Source organism: Protopterus annectens, chromosome 8.part0 (genome assembly GCF_019279795.1).
Source record: "Protopterus annectens isolate FY-2018-M chromosome 8.part0, PAN1.0, whole genome shotgun sequence".
In the NCBI taxonomy this organism is placed as follows: domain Eukaryota; kingdom Metazoa; phylum Chordata; order Ceratodontiformes; family Protopteridae; genus Protopterus; species Protopterus annectens.
Genome location: NC_056741.1, coordinates 152,854,107 through 152,879,441, shown reverse-complemented (window position 1 = coordinate 152,879,441; position 25,335 = coordinate 152,854,107). Strand labels below are relative to the sequence as shown.

Here is a 25,335-nt window from a genome sequence, read left to right as displayed (position 1 = left end):
TTTTTAAGTTTGTCCACTATTTTTATGAATAGGCTAAAGGAGACAGTACATGACTGGATTAGGGTTTATGAGATGGTTACTATAACTGGAAACATAATGTAGCTGTTCTATTGCACAACTATTTTAGCTCATTTTTGGGAAGCAAAAGCAAACATTATGACTTACTTATCAGCTGAAATGAAGGAGAAAGCAAACTAGCATATGTCACTGACTGATCTCTCAGTTAGAATCAAAGGTGAAGGTTTCATGATAACAATGGAGTCATGGCCTCTGTAAGCACACAGCTTTTGCCATGGGAGTGATGCATTTACCTTTACTGACTACATTAGTATTTAACTCCTGTTTCAGTCTTAGCTACCCACACATCTGTGCTCTGACTGATTTCAGCCATGAAAATAGGAATTCTGTTCATCTCTTTTTTCATTCAAATAACAGCAGCTCCAAGGCCGTAAGTAACAGAACACAATTAATGATGTATAGCTAGATTTCCCTAAGAGAAGAAAGTCTTAGGGAAGGGATCCAGTATGTATGCATGTATACTAGCACTCATTTAAAGATGATATTATGCAGTAATACAGATTATGTTAAATATTCACACTGATCACCTGCTCTGCATTCAGCTTTTATAGGTGTTTTTTTTAGTATTACAAGAGCATGTTTTATATCATGTTTTGACCAGTTTCATTTGCTGCATTTGTTGCACCCATCTTGTAGAAAATTGATGAAAGTGAGTATTAATCTTTGGTCTCAGGTTTTCTAAGGATGCGTTTTGGAAACAGTAACTCTTGGCATGCCAGGTGAAAGCTAAATATGAAATGCTTTCTTTACCCTTTTCAGAACAATGAAGAGCAACTGAGTTAGAGGCAAACATTTATTGATATGATTATCCAGACCATCTTGGCTCCGTACTACGAAATCTAACCATGCTAGTAGTGATAGATGGTAGCTTATGTAATAGTGAAAAAACATACCAAAGTCTGGCAACAGAAGCAGGTGTGGGGCTTCTATAAGAATAAATGTTGGAGCGTTCAAAATCCACAACAGGGATGGTACTAAATGGGCCAGAGAACCTGAACTTTAGCAAAAATATGTACAGTAGGATGAGCTCAACTGTATCAAAATATATATCAGTATGTATTTACATTATAATGGTAAAATCTCAAAGGTGCAAAATGAGACCAGGATACTTTCCACAACCGATTTTATTATCCAATAGTTAAAAACTCAAAACACGCCAACAGCTGTGGTGAACGTTTAAGGCATTTATTTTTTTTATATGTTGGCGTGTTTTGAATTTTTAACTATTGGATAATAAAATTGGTTGTGGAAAGTATCCCGGTCTCATTTTGCACCTTTGAGATTTTACCGTTTATATTTTGGTGCATTTATCCACTTTCTTGTTTGGTTTAATGTATTTACATTATTATGTGCTCTCCATGTGTATGTTCAGAACTATACTGCCTAGAAAAAGGTAATAGCTATAGACCTGTATTTAGTGCATGTAGGGGGCATGGTTTGTGCTCAGTGAGAAGAGAAAAGGACATTTTTAAATTACATTTTTGAGCTCTTGGAATATAATGTGCACCTTTTACATATACCACAGTAATCTGCTTCAGGGTTCATATACCTGGCAAGGGGAAATTACTATGTTAAGAAGAGAATACAACATTGGAGGAATAACTAGGAAATGACAACTTAAATTCAGTATAGAGAAATCCAGAGTTTTGCCAGACTGAAGCCAAAACCTTGGAAAGAGGAGGCAGATACTTTTGAAACAGTAGCAAAAACAAAAGTGGAAAAATCTGGGGTTGTGACAACAACTGAATAAAAGTTAAGTTGGAAATGTGAGACATCTGATGTAGGGCAAAAGATTCTGGGTTCTAGGTGCACATCATGGCCAGAGTGATGATAATGCTGTTGTGACCAAATTCTTACAAGGTTTGAGCCTTATTTGTGGTTTCTGTTTATGTAGAGCTTGTATGTTGCTTCCTGTTGACATAGGTTTTCTTCAGGTACTTCAGTTACATTCCATCTATCAAAGGTACACAGTTTTCTCAAATTATTCTAAATAATCCATATATGTATGTATGTATGTGTATGTGTATATATATATATATATATATATATATATATATATATATATATATATATATAGCGAGAGAGAGAGAGAGGGTCTATATTATATCATCAAACGCTTAAAAAAGCGAACGATGAATAATCAACCCCATGTAATCGAAAGCTTACAATCTCGAAATCTCAAAACAGCGATTTTTTTTCCAAGGGAAAAAAATCGCTGTTCCAAAAAAAAAAAAAAAAATTGAAAGAATACACACCCCCCTACTTAAATATACCAACTCCGAGATTGGACTACAGTGCCAAAATTGGCAAAGTAACGGAAGCAGCCAAGCAAATTCTTTCCCTGGGAAAGAATTCGCTTAAAAGCTGCTTTGCTATTTTGCCTTTTCATAGTTTTAAGTTCGACCAAGACGCATTTGATAGAATGCGTCTTTGGTCATCTAATAGAAACCCTATCGAGATATAGATATCTATCTGTCTATATAGGTTCACTACATTTGACCTAAACCCATTTCACCCAAACCAAATGACCTAAAGTTCATTTGACTGAAAACTCATTTGACCTAAAACCCTGTTCCCCACTGTAGCCCCCCACCTAGTTTGATTAGATATTCTGTGCTTTGATTTGATATTGTTCAGTAAAACTGATCTTTGTGTGGGGCTGTGCCCCCCCCACACCCCCTAACAATATATTCTAACTCCAGGGTCGCACTACACTGGGGAACAGAGCATATACCTTTTACTTGCCTTACAGTGCTCTACAGACTGCCAGTGCTATTTTTCAGTCAAATGGGTTTTAGGTCAAATGACTTTTCGGTCAAATGAACTTTAGGTCATTTGGTTTAGGTGAAATGGGTTTATGTCAAATGAACTTTTGGTCAAATGTAGTGAACCCATATATATATATATATATATATATATATATATATATATATATATATATATATATATATAGGTTTACTATCATTAGCTCGAATGGCAAAACATTTGCCGTTCGAAAGAACATAAAGTTAAACTGAAATGGAACATTTTGAGTGTACACAATGTCGTCCCAACTGATTGACACATTTGAGTCAACATTGTCGCCGAAAATGTGATGTGATAGCCATATAGGAGCTGATGCAGGATCAGAACAGACAGAATGAAAGCCTTCATCCCAGACCAAAGAATTCTAGACCTTTGTCTATACTTCAAAAAACTCCTCACTCACTCCTCTTTGACAGCTCGGGAATTCCTGAGAATGTTAGGCCACATGGCATCCCTTATACCCATGTTACCTCTGGCAAGACTCCACATGCGAAAAATACAGTGGATCCTAAAAAAATTATGGAGCCAACACTCCCAGAACCTGGACTCAACCCTTCCCCTACTTCTCTGTCTGAAGAGGGAACTCCAGTGGTGGGTTTCAGCACTTCACCTCAACCAAGGAACCCCCCCCCTACAGGTTGCAGCCCCCCTACAACAGGTTTCCACAGACGCATCAGACTCGGGGTGGGGTGCAGTGCTTTTAATAAACCAGAATCAATTCTCTGTGCAAGGCAGATGGCCCAGCCCAAGACAAAAGGACCATATCAACATCAAGGAAATGAAGGCATTACTGTTAGCCCTTCTAACATTCAAATCAGCTCTTCAGCCAGGAACCCTAAAAGTAATCACAGACAGTATGACTGTCCTGTGGTACATGGACAAGCAAGGAGGGAGCAAAGTCCTACCCCCTCTGCAGTCTGGCCATCCAGATATGGAACACAGCATCATCACCCCAGATGTACCTGGTGGCAGTATATATTCCCTCAACAGGAAATTTCATGTCAGACAAACTCAGCAGAACTTCAGCTCCCTCTCATGAATGGATGCTTCAGAGAGAGGTATTCCTGGACCTCATCCACAGGTTGGGTATTCCACAAGCAGATCTCTTTGCCTCCCCCCCCAGCACAGACAGATACCCAGCTTCTGCACAAGGGACCCACATCCACAAGCTAGGAAAATGGACGGATTCTCCTTCTCTTGGGAGGGAATGTACCTTTACGCCTTTCCTCCCTTCACTCTGATTCAGAAAGTCCTCCTGAAAATCCAGAGGGACAAACCCAAAATCCTGTTTGTGACCCCGTTTTTGCCAAGACAACATTGGTTACCCCTCCTCCACTTACTAACCAAGGGCAATCATCACAGGTTACCTCACTGACTAGACCTGCTCACACAGGACGGGGATCCCTACTGCACCCTCAGGTGAACAATCTGAAACTGACCTTATGGGTGATAGGGTTCAAATCCCTTACAGACACCTATATTCAGAGGATGTACTCAATGTTCTGCAGGAGGCCAGAAAACCTAGTACCATTAACCTACCGGTTTTCTACCCTCATCCTCAAAATTCCATTTCTACTTGGATTTCAAAATCCATTACCATGTGCTATTCATATCCTGGAAAATCCTTGCATGGTCATGTCAAGCCTCACTCTACTAGGGCAGCTGCCTCCTCAGCTGCCTTTTATAAAGGGATTGACTATGCTTCCATTTTAGAAGCAGCCCCTTGGACCTCAATTCACACTTTCACCAAGCATTACAAACTGGGCCTAGCCTCGAGAGCTAGAGCAGGGTTTGCTAGGTGAATTCTCCAAGGCCGCATTGACCATGAAACCCAATCCTTCACCCAGGCTCATACCTAAAGCACTGGCACTCTCACTACTGTAATGATTACTGCAACATGAGAATAAAAGGATATAGAACACTTGTGTAAGAACTTACCATAACCTTAGATGTCCTTCTCTTCCATGTTGCAGTACTCAGTCCCTCCCACCTGCCCCCTCTACCTTACCTAACATAGCAGGGCCTACCTTTGGGGACATAGTCATTCTCTTTCCCAGTCTCAACACAGACTACCTACTACCCAAGGTCTAGCCTACATGTAAGTCTAAGGGCCTTCCCAGTAAGACCCTCTCTTAACCCAAAGGAGTACTACTGAATGCGGCAGTTCATTCTGAAGAGGGTACGTGCAGATGTCACTTTTATACCCTATGTCGGTTTATGGCCCTGACAAAGGACATTACATGTACCCTCCAGGAGCAAAGACTTTGGTATACTGGCCAGATGGCAGCACTGCAGGCAGCAACCTCCCTACTGTAATGAATACTGCAACATGGAAGAGAAGGACATTTAAGGTTATGGTAAGTTCTTACACAACTATTCTATATATGCATCCTTCTATTCTCATGTTGCAGTATAGGGGAGTAAGGGGATGTGTGCTTGTGGGAGACAATTCCTTACAAGGACATTCACGAGAAGTGCATTTTGTTGCTTAGGTGAGGCCCCATGACCATACGTTCTGTCCCATTTGCAAATCTTTTGTCCCCAAGACTCTTTGCAGCCTCCTGGCTGGGTTAAAATTGTATTTAGAAAATCAGAGATTGTGACGTCTTGCACTTGGTATGGAAGGGGGAGTAGGCCCATCCGCTGAGCCACCGAGGAAGAAGGCCAAGAAAATTAGGCCAGAATCCCACACTACACCTCAGGCATCCGAGCAATTCTTGAGGATGAAGAAAGCCCTGGATCTTCTCAGACCTCCATTTCCTCTGTTGGGTTTTTCCTTTACCTTTGATTACTGTGAAGATGTACATGTCAACTAGCTGTGTGTATGATTTGCAAAACATTTCAGAAATTAATTTCTTATATTAAAACTTGCTTAAACTATTTCTTATTCACAAAATATGAAAAAAATACAGAATGCTCTAAACAATATTAAAATAAGTCAAAATGTTTGATATTGCTAGAAATATTTGAATTACTACGGTAAATGTTTGAAATAAAGTCAAAATTGCATAAAACAAATAAAATAAAGAGAAATTACCTCATTTTTGCAAAAGCACGCATTTTCATATTTACTGAGGCTATCCAAATTGCATGTTTGTGCAGTGTTACAGTAAAGTTATTTTGCAGAATACAGCCATTTCAGAGCATATTTCGCAAAGCACAGTGTTCTGAAGAGTTTATTGTGCATTTGTGTGTTACTGCAAGCTGCAGAGAGGCAATTTTTTCATACATAATTACAAGGGTCATATTTTCAATGTTTAGGGGCATATTTGTTTCAAAAACCATCGCCACTAGTGTTTGATAATAATATTGTAGAAAACTGGAGAGTATTTGAGCAAGAGTACATGTTCATACAGGCTGCATTTTCTGATAAAGATGAACATACAAAAGCATTTATTCTACAATATTTAGCTGTGTCAGAAGCCATTGAAAGGGAACGTTCATTTGTGTATGCATCAGCTATCTTTACTGGACAGGGGAAATCATCATGTTGTTGTACTGTCTGAGTCAAGGGAGGATCCTAAGTGTTTAAAATGTAAATTTAGAGAAATGTGTAACCCCCAGACCAACATTACAATGGAGAGGCATTTGTTTTACACAAGGGATCAAAAGCCAGGTGAAACTTTTGCAGCATATATAACCAGCTTGAGAAATAAGGTTAAAATGTGCAGATCTGGTGATTTAAGAGATGAGCTGATAAAGGAGAGACTTGTGTGTGGAATTAAAGATGATGCTGTGAGAAAGATTTTGCTTTGACAGTGATTTAACTTTGAATGAGACTGCTGAGATTTGTCAAGATATATGAGCTCACAGAAAAGCACACAAATATGCTTACAAATGAGAAAGGCATGTTTCCAGTAACTTCTAAGCCTCACATTGATAGTATGCAGCACATGGTTAAAAGAAACAGGCCTAGATACATGGCAGTTACTATAGACCCTGCAATGCTCACAGGTATACCCCAGGGCTTTCTAGCAAGTTTCAGAGTTCGCACAGCCTCAGTGAAGCATAAGAGTGAGTCACAAACTCAAAGCATGAGCCCCAACCTAATTTCATTGTTAACTGTCATAACTATGGTAATAAAAAAAACTAATAAAAAAACTCAGGTCCGACCATCAAAATATGTTTATTCAAAAACAACAAAGCTTTCAAGCCATGCACGACTCTCAGTGTAATAAATTAAGTTACACTCATCTCCTATATAAATTAAACCCAGCCTATCAAAATTAGGATATAACAATCACATGGCAGTCATACGACTAATACTATTATAAAAGCAGCCCAACAAATTTAATAAAAAGAGATAATAAAAATATAAATAAGGATGACAACAGATACCTAAGTCACATAAATCTGTTTCTCTTTTAAAAGTGGTTTAACACTATTCTTTGTATTAAGACCTGGTCATTTCTCCACTCTGAAGTAGTTAATCCATCTATATTCAATAAGTTCTGTCTTATTAATTAAGTCACCCCCACATTTACCCAGATACACTTTTTGCAAAACTCTAAACTTAAAAACGTGTTCATTGCCAGCAAGTGACAAATGTTTAGCTAATGCATTAGTTTCTACTTTTCTTCTAATTTCTGATAAATGAGAAGCTATACATTATTTTAATTTCCAATTAGTCTTTTTGACATAGAAACAGTTACATTTCTCACAACTGGCTAAATAAACTTCATTTTCAGTTACACAAGTTGCAAAAGTCTTAAAGCAGAAAGTTTTCTTTGAAACGAGATGAATAAATTCAGTTTCCAAATTAATATACCTGCAATAAGAACAGTTGTAACATGGCAAAGTAGCCTTCTTAATTATTATAAAGTGTCTCTCTTGATAAAGATCTTTGTAATATAAATATTGCTTTAAGCTTCTCTCCCTCTTATAAATAAAACATGGGAACTCACCTACAATTTTCTTCACTTCTGGATCAGACTCCAAAATAAACCAATTCTTTCTTATAATAGATTTTATTTGTGGTTTACATCTATTAAATTTGGTAATATAACCCAATTGTGGTGATAGTCATGAATCTAAAAGAGAGAAATGCTTAGCTTTTGGTCAAGAATGCCACAAATGTAATAAATGGAATCATTTCAAATGATTTTGAAAATCAAAAGCCACACATTCTTTCACTAAAAGGGAACATTTTAAGAAATGAGTTGATCAATTAGAAAGTCACGACTCAAGCCCTCATTCTTTTTATGTTGCTGGTGTGTCAGTGCTTAGTGAAACAGTCAATATAGTTGATTTATGGGCCAAGAATGAAGTATTTTGACCTGTTTGGATAAATGGCAAACCCACAGAGCTCAAAGTTGATACTGGCTCAAAGTGTAATTTTATGTCTGCAGAAACATTTTTTAGAGTATGTGCTGGTTAAAGGCTTGATTTGACAAAGTGTGTGAGGCTTGTTGCTTATGGTGGTGAAGAGATTCAAACCGAAGGCTCAGTAATGCTTTCATGTTATTCTGCTGGAAGAAGCTATGACTTATTATTTTATGTGGTCAAGAGGCGCATCCAGTCATTATTAGGCCTCAGAGACACTTTGAAAATGGGACTGCTTTCATTTAACAAGGAAGTTCACCATGTTAGCTTAAAAGACCACTATGCTAAGTTTGCCCAGTCTATTTTTCTACCTATGCTGATCTTTTTGAAGACAAACTAGGCAAGCTTCTAGTTGTGTACTCCATGAAGTTAGACCCAAATGTCAGTCCAGTTGTCAGGCCAACCAGAAAAGTTCCAATAACTATGCAGAATAGAGTCAAAGCCAAACTAGACAAAATCGTGCAACAAGGTGTGATTTTTCCAGTCACTGATCCTACAGAGTGGGTATCTTCCATGGCAGTAGCTCATAAGAAAAGCTCAGATAATATCAGAATTTGTATTGAATTTGTATTGACCCATGATATTTGACCATGGCACTAAAAATACCTCATCATCCAATGCACACAGTCAAAGAAGTTGCAGCTCTCATGACAAATGCCATTGATTTTTTTCTGTCTTAGATGCAAAAAGTTAATTTTGGCAAATTTTGCTTGACAAGAAATTTTCATTGCTCACTACTTTCAGTGCTCTGTTTGGAAGGTACGTATTTCTGAAAATGCCTTTTGGGATAAATTCTACAAGTGAAGTCTTTCAATGTGCAATGAAGCAATTTTTTTCTGGGTATCCTTGTGCTATAATACTAGACGACATACTGGTAGGAGGTAATGGTGAAGCAGAGAATGACAGAAACTTCAGAACAGTTCTGGAAAGGGCACGTCAAAAGAATCTTAAGCTGAATCCACATAAATGCAAATTCAGGCTATGAAAAGTCACGTATGTTGGTCATTTATTTACCTGTTCAGGCCTAAGACCAGACCCTTCTAAACAAATAGTCATTCTAGAGATGCCAGCTCCAGACAGCGTTCAAGATCTGCAATGTTTTCTTGGCATGGTTAACTACCTAGGCAAGTTAATTCCAGATTTAAGTCAAATATCAGCACCACTCAGAAAACCAACATGTAAAGATGTATCTTGGCCTTGGTTAGAACAGCACCAGAGAGCATTTGATGTGCTAAAACAGAGAATTGCCAATCCACTTACTCTGAAATACTATGATGTCCACAAGCCAGTTACTCTTTCATGTGATTCTACGAAATTTGGTCTTTGCACAGTCATTCTACAACAGGGTCAACCTATTGCTTACGTGTCCAGAACTCTTACCCAAGCTGAATTGCAATATGGTCAGATAGAGAACGAGCTTGTGGCGTTTGTGTTTGCATGCTCGAAGTTCCATGATTATGTATACGGTAGACATATCCAGATTGAAACAGATCATCAACCTCTAGTCACTTTTGAGAAAGCCTATGCATATCTTTCCAGCTAGATTGCAACACATGATGTTGAGATTGCAAAAGTATCATTTCAATCTTGTCTACAAGAAAGGCAAACTTCTTTATCTTGCTGATACATTATCCAGATCTCCCACAACTATCACTGAACAGCACGAGAATGACAGATTTGATTTTGAAGTCATGGAGTTGAGAAATTTTTCCTCCTCAAGTCTTGATGAGCTCAGAGATCATACAGTCGCAGATCCAGTTTTACAGAAGCTCAACCACTTCCTCAAAGAAGGATGACTGTCAAAGCAATCTAGTTTACCTCCAGAAGTCCCACCTTATTTTCCATCTTAGATGAGATTTTCTCTGACAATGGTATCATCATGAAAAGTCCTAAAGTTATTGTTCCAATGTCATTGCAACAAGAGGACATTACTATCTTAAATGAACAATCCCACCTGCTTGTCTAGACTGTACAAAAGGACAAGCGACAACAGTGTTGGAGAATTTTGGTTGATGATACATATCTATCTATATATATCTATATATATATATATATATATATATATATATATATATATATATACACACACATGGGTCCGCTTCAGAATTTGAAGCTTAAAACTTTGAATTTCATATGATTGAAGACCGTATGATCTGAACAGAGATCGGCATACAGCGCGGAATGGGAGATTTCCCTTTCCTCGCTGTAGTGCGATCGCAGAGTTAGCATATTTAAGTAACAGGGGGTGTGGGGGTGCAGGGAGGCTTGCCCCCTGCAAAAAAAAAAGTTATGTACTCACCATAATGCTCCATGTTTGTAGTCCATCTCGCCCTTCATTCTTAGATATGGGTTCAGAGCCGATCTTCAGCTCCGACTAGGCCGATTACAAAGCTCAAAGTCTCTAAGTTGGCTTGTGGCAAGGTAGGTATCCCATAATGCACTAGTAACAATCCCCAGATCTTGTTTGCTGCTGTCTATAATAGTGATATAAAGTTATTTCCACAAGGAAAAACAAAGATGAAAGGTCTCCAACTCTAAGGAAGATAGACACTATCTTGTCTCCAGATCCTCCAAGGATAAATTGATGGGAGTAGGTGGGTGGGTTCATAAGAATGAAGGGCAAGATGGACTACAAACATGGAACGTTATGGTGAGTACATAACTTCTTTATGTTCTGTAGTCCTATCTCACCTTCATTCTTACACATGGGACAGCGTCCCTAGCACCTTTTTCTCGGGTGGCTCACTGGAATATACTCCTAAGAACTGTGGAACCAAAGGAGGCTCTGCCCCTGGAGGCAGAGTCCAATTTGTAATGAGTAATAAAGGTGTAATGGGTAGCCCAAGTTGCTGCTGCACATATACTGTCCATTGGAATTCTGGCTTGAAAAGCAGCAGATGTGGATATAGATCTGGTCGAATGAGCTTTAATTTTAAATGGGAGCTCTTTACCATTAGTAAATAAAAGATATGCAATGTGAAATTCAGTTTGATAACGTTATCTTGGAAACTATATCTTTTTCATGAGACATGAAAAGGAATGCCAAATAATTGGTCTGATCTCCTAAACTCTTTGGTTCTATGTAGATAGAACCTTAACTGTCTGTGTACATCAAGTTGATGAAACATATTCTGCTTTGTTTGTATGATTTGGAAAAAAAACTGGCAGTTCAATAGTTTGATTAATATTTGATTGTGAACAAATCTTGGGGATGAAGGAAGGGTTAGTGTGAAGGGAAACTCTGTCTCTATGAAATATCAAGTAAGGATGTTTGACAGAGTGCTTGCAGCTCTGACACTCTTCTGGCGAACATAATGGCTACCAGAAAAATGGTCTTCCATGAAAGGAACTTTAAATCACATGTATGTGAAGGTTCAAAAGGCAGTGAGGTAAGTTTTGAAAGAACAAAATTTAGATCCCAGGGAGATATAGGTTCTTGAAAAGGAGGTCTTAATAAGGTAGTGCCTTTTCAAAATGATTTACACAATCTGTGAGCCATAAGATTAGGTTCATGTTGGCCCAAATGAAAATTGGAGATAGCTGCTAATTGAACTTTGATTGTAGCAGCAGCTGATTCTTGATGAAATAGTTTGGATAGAAATTCTAACACTAAGGTAATGGAGGCTGTGTATGAATCTGTGTTCCTAGCTTGTGCCCAGACAGAAAATCTTTTCCACTTGCTAGAATACAGTTTTCTCATAGAAGGTTTATGAGATGACGTCAGGATATGAGTAAGTAACCGCAGGGGAGAAATCATGAAGCCTGACTAGGGATGGAAGTGGAGCAGCCACACTGTCAAGTTGAGGGTGTGGAAACAGGGATGGAACGTGCCTAACATATGTGTCAGAAGGTCTGGTACTGGCTCCAGGGTCCATGGATCATCCAGAAGGTGAGGCCCGAGAAAGGGGAACCAAATCTGATGAGGCCAGTAAGGAGTGATGAGAATCATTCTGCTTCCCAAAGTCTTTGCTTTCTGGATAACTTTCGATATTAGCGAAAAGGGCGGGAAAGCACACAGAAGTCTCGGGGGGGGGGGGGGTAGGATCTGGTTCCTCCTTGTTTGTTTATATACCAAACCATTGACATATTGTCTGACTGGATTGCTATTGTCCCTAGAGGAAGATAGTTGTGAAGTGCTTGCAATGCTAGTAGCACTGCCCTCATCTCTAGAACATTGATATGGAAGTGAGCCTCATGTTCTTGCCATGTGCCTTGGACTGCCATTCCTTGACAATGCCCCCCCCCCATCTGGAAGATATCCGTGGTCACAGTAGCAGTGGGTTGGCAAGGAATGAATGGTCTCCCTATTGTTAGTTGATTGGACTGGATCCACCAACGAAGGTCCTTTTTGCAAGATTCCATTATAAAAACGGGATGCGACAGAGGCAGTTGCTGAAGGGACCACTGGGAAAAGAATATCCATTGAAGAATTTTCATATGTAGTCTCGCTAACAGAACTAGGGTTATAGTAGAGGCCATGGTTCCCAGGAGTTTGAGCACTGTCTTCGCTTTGACCTTGTCTTGGGGAAGCAGGCTGTATATTTGTTATCTTAGAGGAAGGAAGGCAAGCATCATTGCGACTGTGTCTATTTCTGCACCTACAAAAGTCCCATATTGAGAGGGCGAGAAGGCAGACTTTTCCCAATTTAAAGTGATGCCTAGCTGAGTACAGATTTGGATGGCTGAATGCCTGGCTTGTAGAAGTAGATGCCTGGTGGTGGCAGTCAGGAGACAGTCATCCAGATACAGAAACACTTGGAATCCAAGACATCTTAAGTGAGCCATTACTACCGCCATATATTTGGTAAACACCCTGGGGGCTGTGGTGAGACCAAAGGGCAGAGCAGGAAATTGGTAATGACTGGCTCCCAGCCAGAAATGTAAATAACTCCTTGATGCTCTGTCCATTTTTATGTGGTAGTACGCATCTTGGAGGTCTATGGAGCACATCCAATTGTCTTTCCCTAATAGAGGGAGAATAGACTGCAGTGTTACCATTTGGAACTTGGACTTCCTCACTGATTCATTTAATTTGCTGAGATCCAAGATGGGCCTCCAGTCCCCTGTTCATTTTGGCACTAAAAAGAATCTGGAGTAAGTTACAAATCCTATCTGGTCTGCGGGGGCGGTTTGGATGACTCTCATTTGAAACAACTTTTGGACTTCTTTAGTTGCTTGATCCCTGTAATTTGGTGGAACATCTGGGATTTTCTTGGTTAGATGAGGTGGAAAAGAGAAGAGTATGGAGTATCCTCTAGAAAGTATCCTTACTATCCACTTGTCTTGTGTGATGTTATGCCAGGCTTCTGCGTACAAGGATAAGCGACCCCCGATAGACTCCAGAGAAGAACAGCCAGGCCTCACTTCAGGACCGCTGATAGGGACACCCAAGAAAAGAATCGTGGTCATCCTGGTTTTGTGGACTGCCCCTGCCTCTAGGGTGATGTCTACCACTATTTCCTCCTCCTCTGCCTCTGGAGAAGGAATCACCTTGTGTGTCTCGGGAAAATCTCTGAGATTTCTTGAACCACATTTTTCCCCCTCTCTGACCTTTAGGGTATGGTCTATAAAGGACAGAAAAACATACTCCCATGGCAGAGAGAGTCTTCCCTTACTGCTTGCATCTGGTGAGTGTGTCTTTTACCTTTGTTCCAAACAAAGATGAACCATCAAAGGGGGCATTGGTAAATGTAGATTTGAAAGGCTCCACAAAATTACACAAATGCATCCAGGAGTGTCTCCTAAGGGAAACTCCTGAACCCACTGCCCTGCTCACTCCATCTGCTGCATAAGATATCAGCCTCATGGAGGAGTTAACAATAGAGTTTAAGGTGGAAAACTGAACAGTAACCTTCTCAGGGACTCCTTCAATTAAGGTACCTTGGAGAGCATTTCCCATCTCTTTTAGGAGATCTCTTTGAAGCCTAGTAAAATGGGTGAGGTAATTCAGCGATCTGAGTGTAAAAGCCGCTGAAGAAAAAATTCCCTTCCCATATCTGTCCATCAGTTGAGACTCTTTGGTGTGTAGACAGATGAGGATGTCTCTGCTAGTTCCTTCTTTGCAGCTGCTGCCACCACCATGGCATCTACAGGCATACCTTTGGTCAGAAACTCTTTTTCCTTAGGAGCTGAAAGGAATTTGTTCGGCCTTCTAGGGACTGGTTCCACGGTGTCAGGAGTTTCCCACACCTTTCGACTCACCAAATCTAACAGCTCATCGAAAGGTGGAGAGACCCAAGAAGCTGAAGGTTGAGACTCAAAAGCCTTCGGGTACACTGACTCCTCATCAGAAGGGGTGACGGTGGGCTAGCCGCCTCTCTATTTCAGGATCTCTAGGATATTTACAAAGGAGATATCATCAGGGGATGACCTAGGGGACCCTTCTGATTCCTCGAAGTCAGTGTCAGAGGTGATGGACTCATCAGGGGAGTCTGTGTGCTTCCTCTTGTAAGTTCTCTTCCAAGGGGGCTCCTCAGAAGGGTATTCTGGGGAGGTCTCGGAAGACTGGGGCCCACCCAAGGGGGGTTCCTGAGGCTGCGGGTCTCTGCTGTCAAGAGAGAGAGATATGATGCTGAGACAGAGGTCGGAGCTTGAGAGGGAAGAGCATCGTTACCCTTGTGTTGAGCTGAAGATCTAGACAGCATGCTCCTCATCATCTCGAAGGCAGATGTCTCCAGCTCAGAGGACACCAACGGTTCCGAGGAAGCAGAAGTAGCCCCCGGCTCTGGAGCGATCAGCTCCAAGACAGATGTAGGATCCGAGCTCAGCCAAGCCGACACACCGAGAGGTAGGCTCAGAACCAAAGAAGTTCGGGTCCGAGCGTCCCCATCGGGGCAGACTGGTGAGCTTCGGCTCTTAGACACTGGGAACAGCACCCAGCTCTGAGACAGCCACTTGGGGTGCTGGAACCAATGGTTCCAGAACAAACGGCACCGATAGCTCTGGCTCTGAAAGACCAGTATGGCTTGGAGGAGGAACAGAAGCAGGTAATATGGCCTTAAACAGCTCCAGAACCGATTGGGTTGGAGCCGACAACAAATTTGTTAGCACCGACGACTTCAAAAGTCTAAGCACCACCCTCTTGATATCTTCCTCAGAAAGACTCCTGGAGGATCTGGAAGACAAAGTAGGGGATTGAGATCTCTGAAAAATTGGAGATCTAAGTGTCAGGGATACCGGTAATAATTCTTTTGACCAGCTCTGAGGTAAGGATCCAGCTATAGGCTCCGAAAAACCTGGGGCCAAAACTGGAAAGTCTGTATCAATAACCTCAACCGGCTCCAAAGGCAGAGGAGACGAAGAGATAGAAGGTTTGTCAATTTTGGCAACTTTCTCTGGAGGTCCTGATTTAGTAGTTGGTGTAGGAGAATGTCTTTTCACCGACTTAACCTTCTCTTTTTTAGAAGAGGGAGACCTAGAGTGAGAAGAGGAAGAACTAGCTAAATCCTCCTCAAAGGAAGGTTTAAGGAGACCTTTCAAAATCAGTTTGTTCTTCCTTTCCTGAAGAACCCGGGAAATAAAAGAAAGACAAAAAGCACATGTCTCCTGTAGATGTATGGCTCCCAAACAACACACACAAATACTATGCCTGTTAGTCAGGGCCATTTTTTGTGAAAATTTTAAGCACTTCTTAAAACCCGAAGGTTTATGGTCTTTAGTTTCCTTAGACATAACTACCAGAACAACAAATAAATGTAAAAAGACAATAAGAAGAGGTGACAAGGTCCTCTAACTTAAACGGGCCGAGCCCTGTTGAACAAACAACACACAAGGGAGAAAGGCAATAGAGGACTAGGTCCTCTAACTTAAACGGGCCTAGCCCTGAACAGAGGGGTAGGTGAGATAGATAATAACAAGCAACAGGAAGGCAAAAAATAGGTCCTAACTAAAAAACGGACCTAAGAAAGTTCAACAATAGCTTTCCAAAGAGAAAATGAAGGGATACCACTAAGGGAGGCCTGCGGAAGTGACGGTCAACAGTTAGCAACAATTTGTACAGAAACAATTTTAAATAAAACTGCAGAAAACACACACTAATTAACTACTCGCAAGTTAACAACAGTAAGCTATTAATACTAACTTTACAGTCAAAAAATAACACTATCAATATTTGAAGAAAAGTATTCCAACTTAGCCACAGCCAAGAAAGAAAAAGTACAGTTGTGTACACTTACCATAAATGTAGATGTTCGAGTGTATTCACTGTTGCAGTCATTACATTTGGGTTATTTGCTTGCAGGTTGCCCTCATTCAGCCTGATTAACAACGTATTGGGTCCTGCTTCAGTTGCTGTCCCTTCTTCTATGATGTCAGGTCATCAGGGGTATAAAACATGCAGCCGATGCCATTACATCAGTTTTTCTTGCCCCAGATGTCAGGTGTCCCCCTAATGGGGAGCAATTAAATATAAAAGTACAATGATATACCACCAACAAAAAAGCAAATACACCAAAAAGGCTTTTAAGCATAGTAAAGGAAAGTAGAGGTATAGCCAAAAGAAGTTAGGGGGCTGGAGGGAGGGTAACCAGGACTGCAACAGTGAATACACTCGAACATCTACATATATGGTAAGTGTACACAACTGTACTATGTTCTTCGTGTTTCACTGTTGCAGTCATTACATTTGGTAGATTCCCAAAGCTATAGTTGGGAGGAGGAATTTAGATAGCATTAGGACCAGCTATAAGGCCCTGCAAGACTGCAGTGGCAAAGCCAGCTCTGGATTTAGAGAAAATTGGCAAATGATAATGCTTGGTGAAAGTATGTATAGAACTCCAGGTAGCAGCTTCTAGGATGTCCCTGGTAGGGTCACCTCTGAGAAAGGATGTAAAGATAGATGCAGCCCTGGTGGAGTGAGGTGTGATCCCCGAGGGGATAGGTTTTCCATGGTGCTTATAGCAGAAATGAATGCAATGGCCTATGCATTTAGAAATGGTTTGTTTTGAAATAGCCTTCTCCTCTGTCCCTGCAGCAAATGCTACCAGCAGTTGTTCAGATTTCCTTTGAGGTTTAGTCCTGTCCAAGTAGAATCTGAGTTGTCTGCGCACATCTAAGGAATGCAGTATCCATTCCCCTTTGTTCTGTGGATTGGGAAAGAAGGTTGGCAAATGAATGGACTGATGAAGAGCCACACTGGATACCACCTTGGGCATGAAGGATGGATTGGTTCGGAGGGGCACCCTGTCCTTATGAAAAATGATGAACGGCTCCACTGCCATAAGGGCCTGTAATTTAGATACCCTTCTAGCAGAGGTGATTGCTAAAAGGGAAGCTGTTTTCCAGGAAATACATTTTAAGTCTGCAGTAGTAGCTGGCTCGAAAGGAGGTAGAGTGAGTTTTTCCAAAACAAAATTAAGGTCCCAGGCTGGGGTTGGCGCTCTCCTAGGTGGTCTCAAATTTTTGGCCCCTCTGAGGAACTGCTTGAGCAGTGGATGAGAGAAGAGGGGGGTTCTGTGTTATAATGAGCTGAAATGACTGAGACATGGATTTTAATGGAGGAAAAAGACAGGCCCTTGTGAAGCATCTCAGTTAAGTATTGTAAAATCTGAGGTAAATTGGGCAGTGCTGTACTCATCCCCTGAGACTGATTCCAGGCACAGAATCTTTTCCATTTTTCAGCATAGGATTTTCTAGTGCTAGGCCTCCTTGCCTCTAAAATGATATCCATCACAGGTTTACTGAGGGATGGTAAAGGAGAGATTACGTAATTAGCCAGGCTGCAAGGTTCAGTGTTAGAAGCTGAGGGTGCAGAATCTGGTTCTTCTGCTGAGACAACAGGGAAGGAGTCTGAGGCAGGTGCCATGGGGATAACCATGGCACACTACATAGGAGGGGTACCAGTGTTGGCGTGGCCAGTCTGGAGCAATCAAAATCATCCTTGGTTTGTCCTGTTTGGTTTTTAGTAGTAATTTTGAGAGCAGAGGCAGAGGGGGGGAAGGCATAGACTGATAGGTTTTTCCAGCTGAAGGACAAAACATCCACTTTCCAGGCTTGTTTGTGGGGAGTCCTTGTGCAAAATTTGTCCAATTGGTAGTTCTGGGGAGAGGCAAACAGGTCTATCTCTGGGCTCCCCCATTTGCTTGTCAACATGTTGAAAATCCTTGGTTCCAGTTTCCACTTGTGTTGGTCCATGAGGTTTCTGCTTAGTCCATCTGCCACTGTATTTAACTTTCCTGGCAGGAATTGAGCTTGTAGGTGCACTTGGTAGTGCAGGGCTGTGGTTCACAATGCCATGGCTAGTCTGCAGAGGGGGTAAGAATGTGTACCCCCCTGCTTGTTTATGTACCACATAACAGTGGTGTTGTCCGTCTTTACCACTAGTTGTCCTGGAAGAATGTGGTCCTTGAAGGCTGTCAGAACATTCTGTACAGCTAACATTTCTTTTTGATTGATATGCAGGTGCATTTGACTTGGGCTCTATTTGCCCTGAATGCACTTCCCTGCCAGGTGAGCCCCCCATGCATAGTCTGATGCATCTGTTGTTAGGGTTTGGGCAGCAGGGGGTAGTGTGAAAGGTAGTCCCTTGTTTTGGTGGCATGCCTCTGCCCACCAAAGGAACTATAGGCGTAGGCAAGGTATGATAGGAATCATTGCTTCTAGATCCTGAGAATGCTGACACCATGGGCTTTTTAGATACCACTGTAGTTTCCTCATATGCAGTCTTGCATATGGAATTAGAAGAATGCAGGAGGCCATGAACCCCAAGGCTGGCAGTATTTGTCTTGCAGATAGCAGGGTTTTTGTGGCCACTTGTTTGAAGTAGGTTGTCAAATGAATTTGTTTCTCTGGCATGAGGTAAGCCATCTGGGAAGCTGTATTCAAGCTTGCTGCCAGGAATATAATTTGTTGACAGGGTACCAGGTGTGATTTCTTTTCATTTATGGTTTACCCCAGACAAGTTAAAACCCTTTGTACAAAGGCCAGATGATTCAAAAGTAAGTCCTGGCTTTCTGCCTGAATTAGACAATCATCCAGGTATGGGTATATTTGCTAAATATAACTACTCACAAGCAGAAAACACACACTAATTAACTACTCGCAAGTTAACAACAGTAAGCTATTAATACTAAGTTTACAGTCAAAAAAGAACACTATCAATATTTGAAGAAAAGTATTCCAACTTAGCCACAGCCAAGAAAGAAAAAGTACAGTTGTGTACACTTACCATAAATGTAGATGTTCGAGTGTATTCACTGTTGCAGTCATTACATTTGGGTTATTTGCTTGCAGGTTGCCCTCAGTCAGCCTGATTAACAAAGTATTGGGTCCTGCTTCAGTTGCTGTCCCTTCTTCTATGATGTCAGGTCGTCAGGGGTATAAAACATACAGCCGATGCCATTACATCAGTTTTTCTTGCCCCAGATGTCAGGTGTCCCCCTAATGGGGAGCAATTAAATATAAAAGTACAATGATATACCACCAACAAAAAAGCAAATACACCAAAAAGGCTTTTAAGCATAGTAAAGGAAAGTAGAGGTATAGCCAAAAGAAGTTAGGGGGCTGGAGGGAGGGTAACCAAGACTGCAACAGTGAATACACTCGAATATCTACATATATGGTAAGTGTACGCAACTGTACTATGTTCTTCGTGTTTCACTGTTGCAGTCATTACATTTGGTAGATTTCCAAAGCAATGGTTGGGAGGAGGAATTTAGATAGCATTAGGACCAGCTATAAGGCCCTGCAAGACTGCAGTGGCAAAGCCAGCTCTGGATTTAAAGAAAATTGGCAAATGATAATGCTTGGTGAAAATATGTACAGAACTCCAGGTAGCAGCTTCTAGGATGTCCCTGGTAGGGTCACCTCTGAGAAAGGATGTAAAGATAGATGCAGCCCTGGTGGAGTGAGGTGTGATCCCCGGGGGGGATAGGTTTTCCATGGTGCTTATAGCAGCAATTAATGCAATGGCCTATGCATTTAGAAATGGTTTGTTTTGAAATAGCCTTCTCCTCTGTCCCTGCAGCAAATGCTACCAGCAGTTATTCAGATTTCCTTTGAGGTTTAGTCCTGTCCAAGTAGAATCTGAGTTGTCTGCGCACATCTAAGGAATGCAGTATCCATTCCCCTTTGTTCTGTGGATTGGGAAAGAAGGTTGGCAAATGAATGGACTGATGAAGAGCCACACTGGATACCACCTTGGGCATGAAGGATGGATTGGTTTGGAGGGGCACCCTGTCCTCATGAAAAATGATGAACGGCTCCACTGCCATAAGGGCCTGTAATTTAGATACCCTTCTAGCAGAGGTGATTGCTAAAAGGGAAGCTGTTTTCCAGGAAATACATTTTAAGTCTGCAGTAGCAGCTGGCTCGAAAGGAGGTAGAGTGAGTTTCTCCAAAACAAAGTTAAGGTCCCAGGCTGGGGTTGGCACTCTCCTAGGTGGTCTCAAATTTTTGGCCCCTCTGAGGAACTGCTTGAGCAGTGGATGAGAGAAGAGGGGGGTTCTGTGTTATAATGAGCTGAAATGACTGAGGCATGGATTTTAATGGAGGAAAAAGACAAGCCCTTGTGAAGCATCTCAGTTAAGTATTGTAAAATCTGAGGTAAATTGGGCACTGCTGTGCTCATCCCCTGAGATTGGTTCCAGGCACAGAATCTTTTCCATTTTTCAGCGTAGGATTTTCTAGTGCTAGGCCTCCTTGCCTCTAAAATGATATCCATCACAGGTTTACTGAGGGATGGTAAAGGAGAGATTACGTAATTAGCCAGGCTGCAAGGTTCAGTGTTAGAAGGTGAGGGTGCAGAATCTGGTTCTTCTGCTGAGACAACAGGGAAGGAGTCTGAGGCAGGTGCCATGGGGATAACCGTGGCACACTGCATAGGAGGGGGTACCAGTGTTGGCGTGGCCAGTCTGGAGCAATCAAAATCATCCTTGGTTTGTCCTGTTTGGTTTTTAGTAGTAATTTTAAGAGCAGAGGCAGAGGGGGGAAGGCATAGACTGATAGGTTTTTCCAGCTGAAGGACAAAACATCCACTTTCCAGGCTTGTTTGTGGGGAGTCCTTGTGCAAAATTTGTCCAATTGGTAGTTCTGGGGAGAGGCAAACAGGTCTATCTCTGGGCTCCCTCATTTGCTTGTCAACATGTTGAAAATCCTTGGTTCCAGTTTCCACTCGTGTTGGTCCATGAGGTGTCTGCTTAGTCCATCTGCCAGTGTATTTAACTTTCCTGGCAGGAATTGAGCTTGTAGGTGCACTTGGTAGTGCAGGGCTGTGGTTCACAATGCCATGGCTAGTCTGCAGAGGGGGTAAGAATGTGTACCCCCTGCTTGTTTATGTACCACATAACAGTGGTGTTGTCCGTCTTTACCACTAGTTGTCCTGGAAGAATGTGGTCCTGGAAGGCTGTCAGAACATTCTGTACAGCTAACATTTCTTTTTGATTGATATGCAGGTGCATTTGACCTCTATTTGCCCTGAATGCACTTCCCTGCCAGGTGAGCCCCCCATGCATAGTCTGATGCATCTGTTGTTAGGGTTTGGGCAGCAGGGGGTGGCGTGAAAGTTAGTCCCTTGTTTTGGTGGCATGCCTCTGCCCACCAAAGGAACTCTAGGCATAGGCAAGGTGTGATAGGAATCGTTGCTTCTAGATCCTGAGAATGTTGACACCATGGGCTTTTTAGATACCACTGTAGTTTCCTCATATGCAGTCTTGCATATGGAATTAGAAGAATGCAGGAGGCCATGAACCCCAAGGCTTGCAGTATTTGTCTTGCAGATAGCAGGGTTTTTGTGGCCACTTGTTTGAAGTAGGTTGTCAAATGAATTTGTGTCTCTGGCATGAGATAAGCCATCTGGGAAGCTGTATTCAAGCTTGCTGCCAGGAATATAATTTGTTGACAGGGTACCAGGTGTGATTTCTTTTCATTTATGGTTTACCCCAGACAAGTTAAAACCCTTTGTACAAAGGCCAGATGATTCAAAAGTAAGTCCTGGCTTTCTGCCTGACTTAGACAATCATCCAGGTATGGGTATATTTGAATATTTCTTTGCCTGCAAAATGCAATAACTGGAGCTAGGCACTTTGTGAATACCCTGGGCGCAGCAGATAAGCCAAAGGGCAGTGCAGAGAACTAATAGTGCGTGTAGCCTGCTTTGAAGCGTAGGTATCTTCTGCAAGATTCCCTGATTGGGATGTGCAGGTATGCTTCTTTTAAATCTAGTGTTGCCAACCAGGCATCCTTGCCTAGCATAGGAAGTAATTGGTGAAGAGTCAGCATCTTGAATTTTGAAATCTCCAAAAAGGTGTTTAGAGTAGACAGGTCCAGGATAGGATGCCATGAATTGTCTTTTCTGGGTACCAGGAAAAGTCTTGAGTAGAAACTTTGTCCCTTTTCCTCTTCTGGTACCAGTTGAATAGCCCCCATGCATAAGAGAGAAAGTACTTGTTTTTGGGCCTCTGCCCACTGATTTGGGGGTAGGTTCAGCCACCCGCTTGGTGTTGGCAAAGTGTGGAAGTGAGATCTGTATCTGTGGGACACTATATTTAAAACACATTTGTCCTGGGAAATTATTTATTTTATTTTATTTTATTTTACATTTGTTTACCGGGCTAGTCTAACTGGATACATGTCCATTTTCAGTAGAGGCCCGGGGAGAAAAGCTCCTAGGTAAATACAGCTAATTTAACTTATTTCTATCTATGAATCAAACAAATAAACAAAAACAATAACAATACAATGAAAAAAAAAAAAAAGCATAAACAGTACTAAATTACAGGATATTAAAACAATTTGAAGTAAATTAGCAGTATAGAATCCAATCTTAACAGTAGATGCAGTTAATATCCCAGAAATATTGTTTTTTTTGGAAAGAAGGGGACGATCAGAGTATAGAGTAACTATAGAGCTAGTCAGGTTTGGAGCAATGACATAGCCAGCGAGATTTGAGATATACTTTCAGATTGTTTTTGAGTGAGTTTTTGTTTTGGAATGAGTTCCCAGTTCTTTGCACGAAGAACAATCTTTCCCCCCAAAAAGGCAGTCAGTTGATAAGTGCTTGGAAATTTTAAAAGTAAGTCATTGAGACTACCATATAGTTGAGTCTTATTACTCCCAGATTTGGAAGTGGAGGCCCCTCCACTGCTTAGTCCTGTGTGTCCCCTGGGACTGAAACCTGGGGTTTTTGCTGTGTCTGGGTTTTGCTTGAGAAGACCTGGAAGATGCTGGAAAGGACGAATTCTTAGAGGGACAGTGCCTACTAAATCTAGGAGGCTGAACTTGTAAGAAATCTTTAACAGTTTGCATAGATTTAGCTTTATCTTCCATCTTTTTAAGAACTTCCTCAGCATTGTTGCCAAACAGGCGGTCCTGATTTAAGGTAGCATCCAACAATTTAGCTTTAACATGATCAGGCACAGATTGCTCCTTAAGCCAAGAATGCCTTCTGAGCACAGACCCAGTAACAGCGGCCCTGCAAGAGGCTTCTAATGAATCAAAACCACATTGCAAAGTATGTTTTCCAACTTGTTCAGCAGAATGCATCAAATCCTGTAATTCTTTATTTTCCACACAGTCAGGAATCAACATCATTTTCTGTTTAAGCAATCCAGTAACATGCTGCTGATACTTTAACATACGAAAGTGGCAGTTTAAAGCCCTAATGGCCAAGGTTGCAGAAGTGTAAACCTTCTTACCCCATCTGTCCAGCGTCCTGGAGTCTCTATCAGAATGGGTAGGATTTTTAGCAGTAGAAGCCTTAATGCCCTTGGGCCCCTGTGAAATAGTCTCTGGATCCGCAATAGGATTTTTAAAAAGGAACTTGTGTGACTCAGGGAGCCTGTAGTATCTGTCTGGTTTTCTGGGAGCAGGAGGCAAGGGATCAGGAGCCAAACTAGATTCCGAAAAAGCATCATCAACAATGTCTAGTACAGGAGAATAGCTAAAGGCCTATGCTGAGGTAGGAGTAAGAAATCCCTAAGCCTCTTTTTTGAATGAGAAAAATTCTGGCTTTCCCAGTGGAAATGCTCCAGTAGAGTATGTAAAATTTCCCCAAAAGAAAAATCCTCATGAGGGGAAGCAGAGGGAATGGAGTCCTCTGCATCAGAATCCTCATAAGTTGGTAAGGGCAAATCCAGATCATCAGAAGAATCAGAAAAAAACAGAATCCTGGTAAGAAGATTCATAAACCACTTCAGTCCTAGGCCTCTTAGAAGGGGGGGGGGTGGCTACCCCTGATTAGAGCTATTAGATCTTCAGCCATTCTTATCATTTGTTTTTTAGGCATAGAAGCCTGAGCATGTGGCCTGGGCATCAGTTTTTAGGCATGGTTCGAGATTTAGGCCTAAGAGAAGAAGGAGGCATCGGTTTAATATACAAGTCCATAGGCCTGAATACACCTTCAGACGCCAGTGCCTGCACAGCGGCTCCGGACCCATCCAAGGTAGAGACATCCCTGGGTTCCATAGTTAAAGCATCTCGCGGCATACCGGACTCTGAATGGGTCTCAGTAGAGGCCTGCGAATCAGAAGTAGCAGGTATCAGGGGCTGCGAATGCGCCTCACGGAGTACCAGTGAACTGGCGACTGGCTTAGGAGAAGCATTGTCGGCAGTTTTCGTCCACAGCGGCCTGTCACTGTCTTTATCTTTGCGTTTTTTTCGGAATCCTGGCAGTCGGATGGCTAACCGAAGACATTTCTGGATAATTAAACCGAGAACCAAAATATTTAGAGGCGAAAATATACTCGGAGAGGAGCAAGAAAAAGTTTCCTCAATGGGGCACTTAGCTTTAGTTGAAGACTTTGGTTCTGAAACTCAAAAATGAAAATTTCAGGAGTCGGCCGACCAGCACTTGCGAACTGCTTCTGCTTTGGGCACCGCATGGCAAGAAAGACTGATGTAATGGCGTCGGCTGCATGTTTTATACCTCTGACGACCTGACGTCATGGAAGAAGGGACAGCAACCGACGCAGGACCCAAGACTTTGTTAATCAGGCCAACTGAGGGCAACCTGCAAGTAGATAACCCAAATGTAATGACTGCAACAGTGAAACATGAAGAACATCACTTCTGAACTTGAAGAGCGGCAAACGAGATCTGGGGATTGTTACTAGTGCATTATGGGGTACCTACCTTGCCACAAGCCAACTTAGAGACTTCGAACTTTGTAATCAGCCAAGTCGGAGCCAAGGATCTGCT

The 25,335-nt window shown here is 41.7% G+C and overlaps 1 protein-coding gene across 1 annotated transcript in view; it reads left to right on the top strand.

The window, feature by feature from the left end:
* Positions 1-280: 280 nt before the first annotated feature.
* The window catches only part of LOC122808680 (alpha-2-macroglobulin-like), a 2,380,392-nt gene continuing 2,355,337 nt past the window's right edge, over positions 281-25,335 (top strand). Inside the window, exon 1 of the mRNA XM_044079659.1 lies at positions 281-448. Coding sequence (XP_043935594.1) covers positions 390-448 — 59 coding nt within the window. The 5' untranslated portion in view covers positions 281-389. The remainder of the gene's footprint in view (positions 449-25,335) is intronic.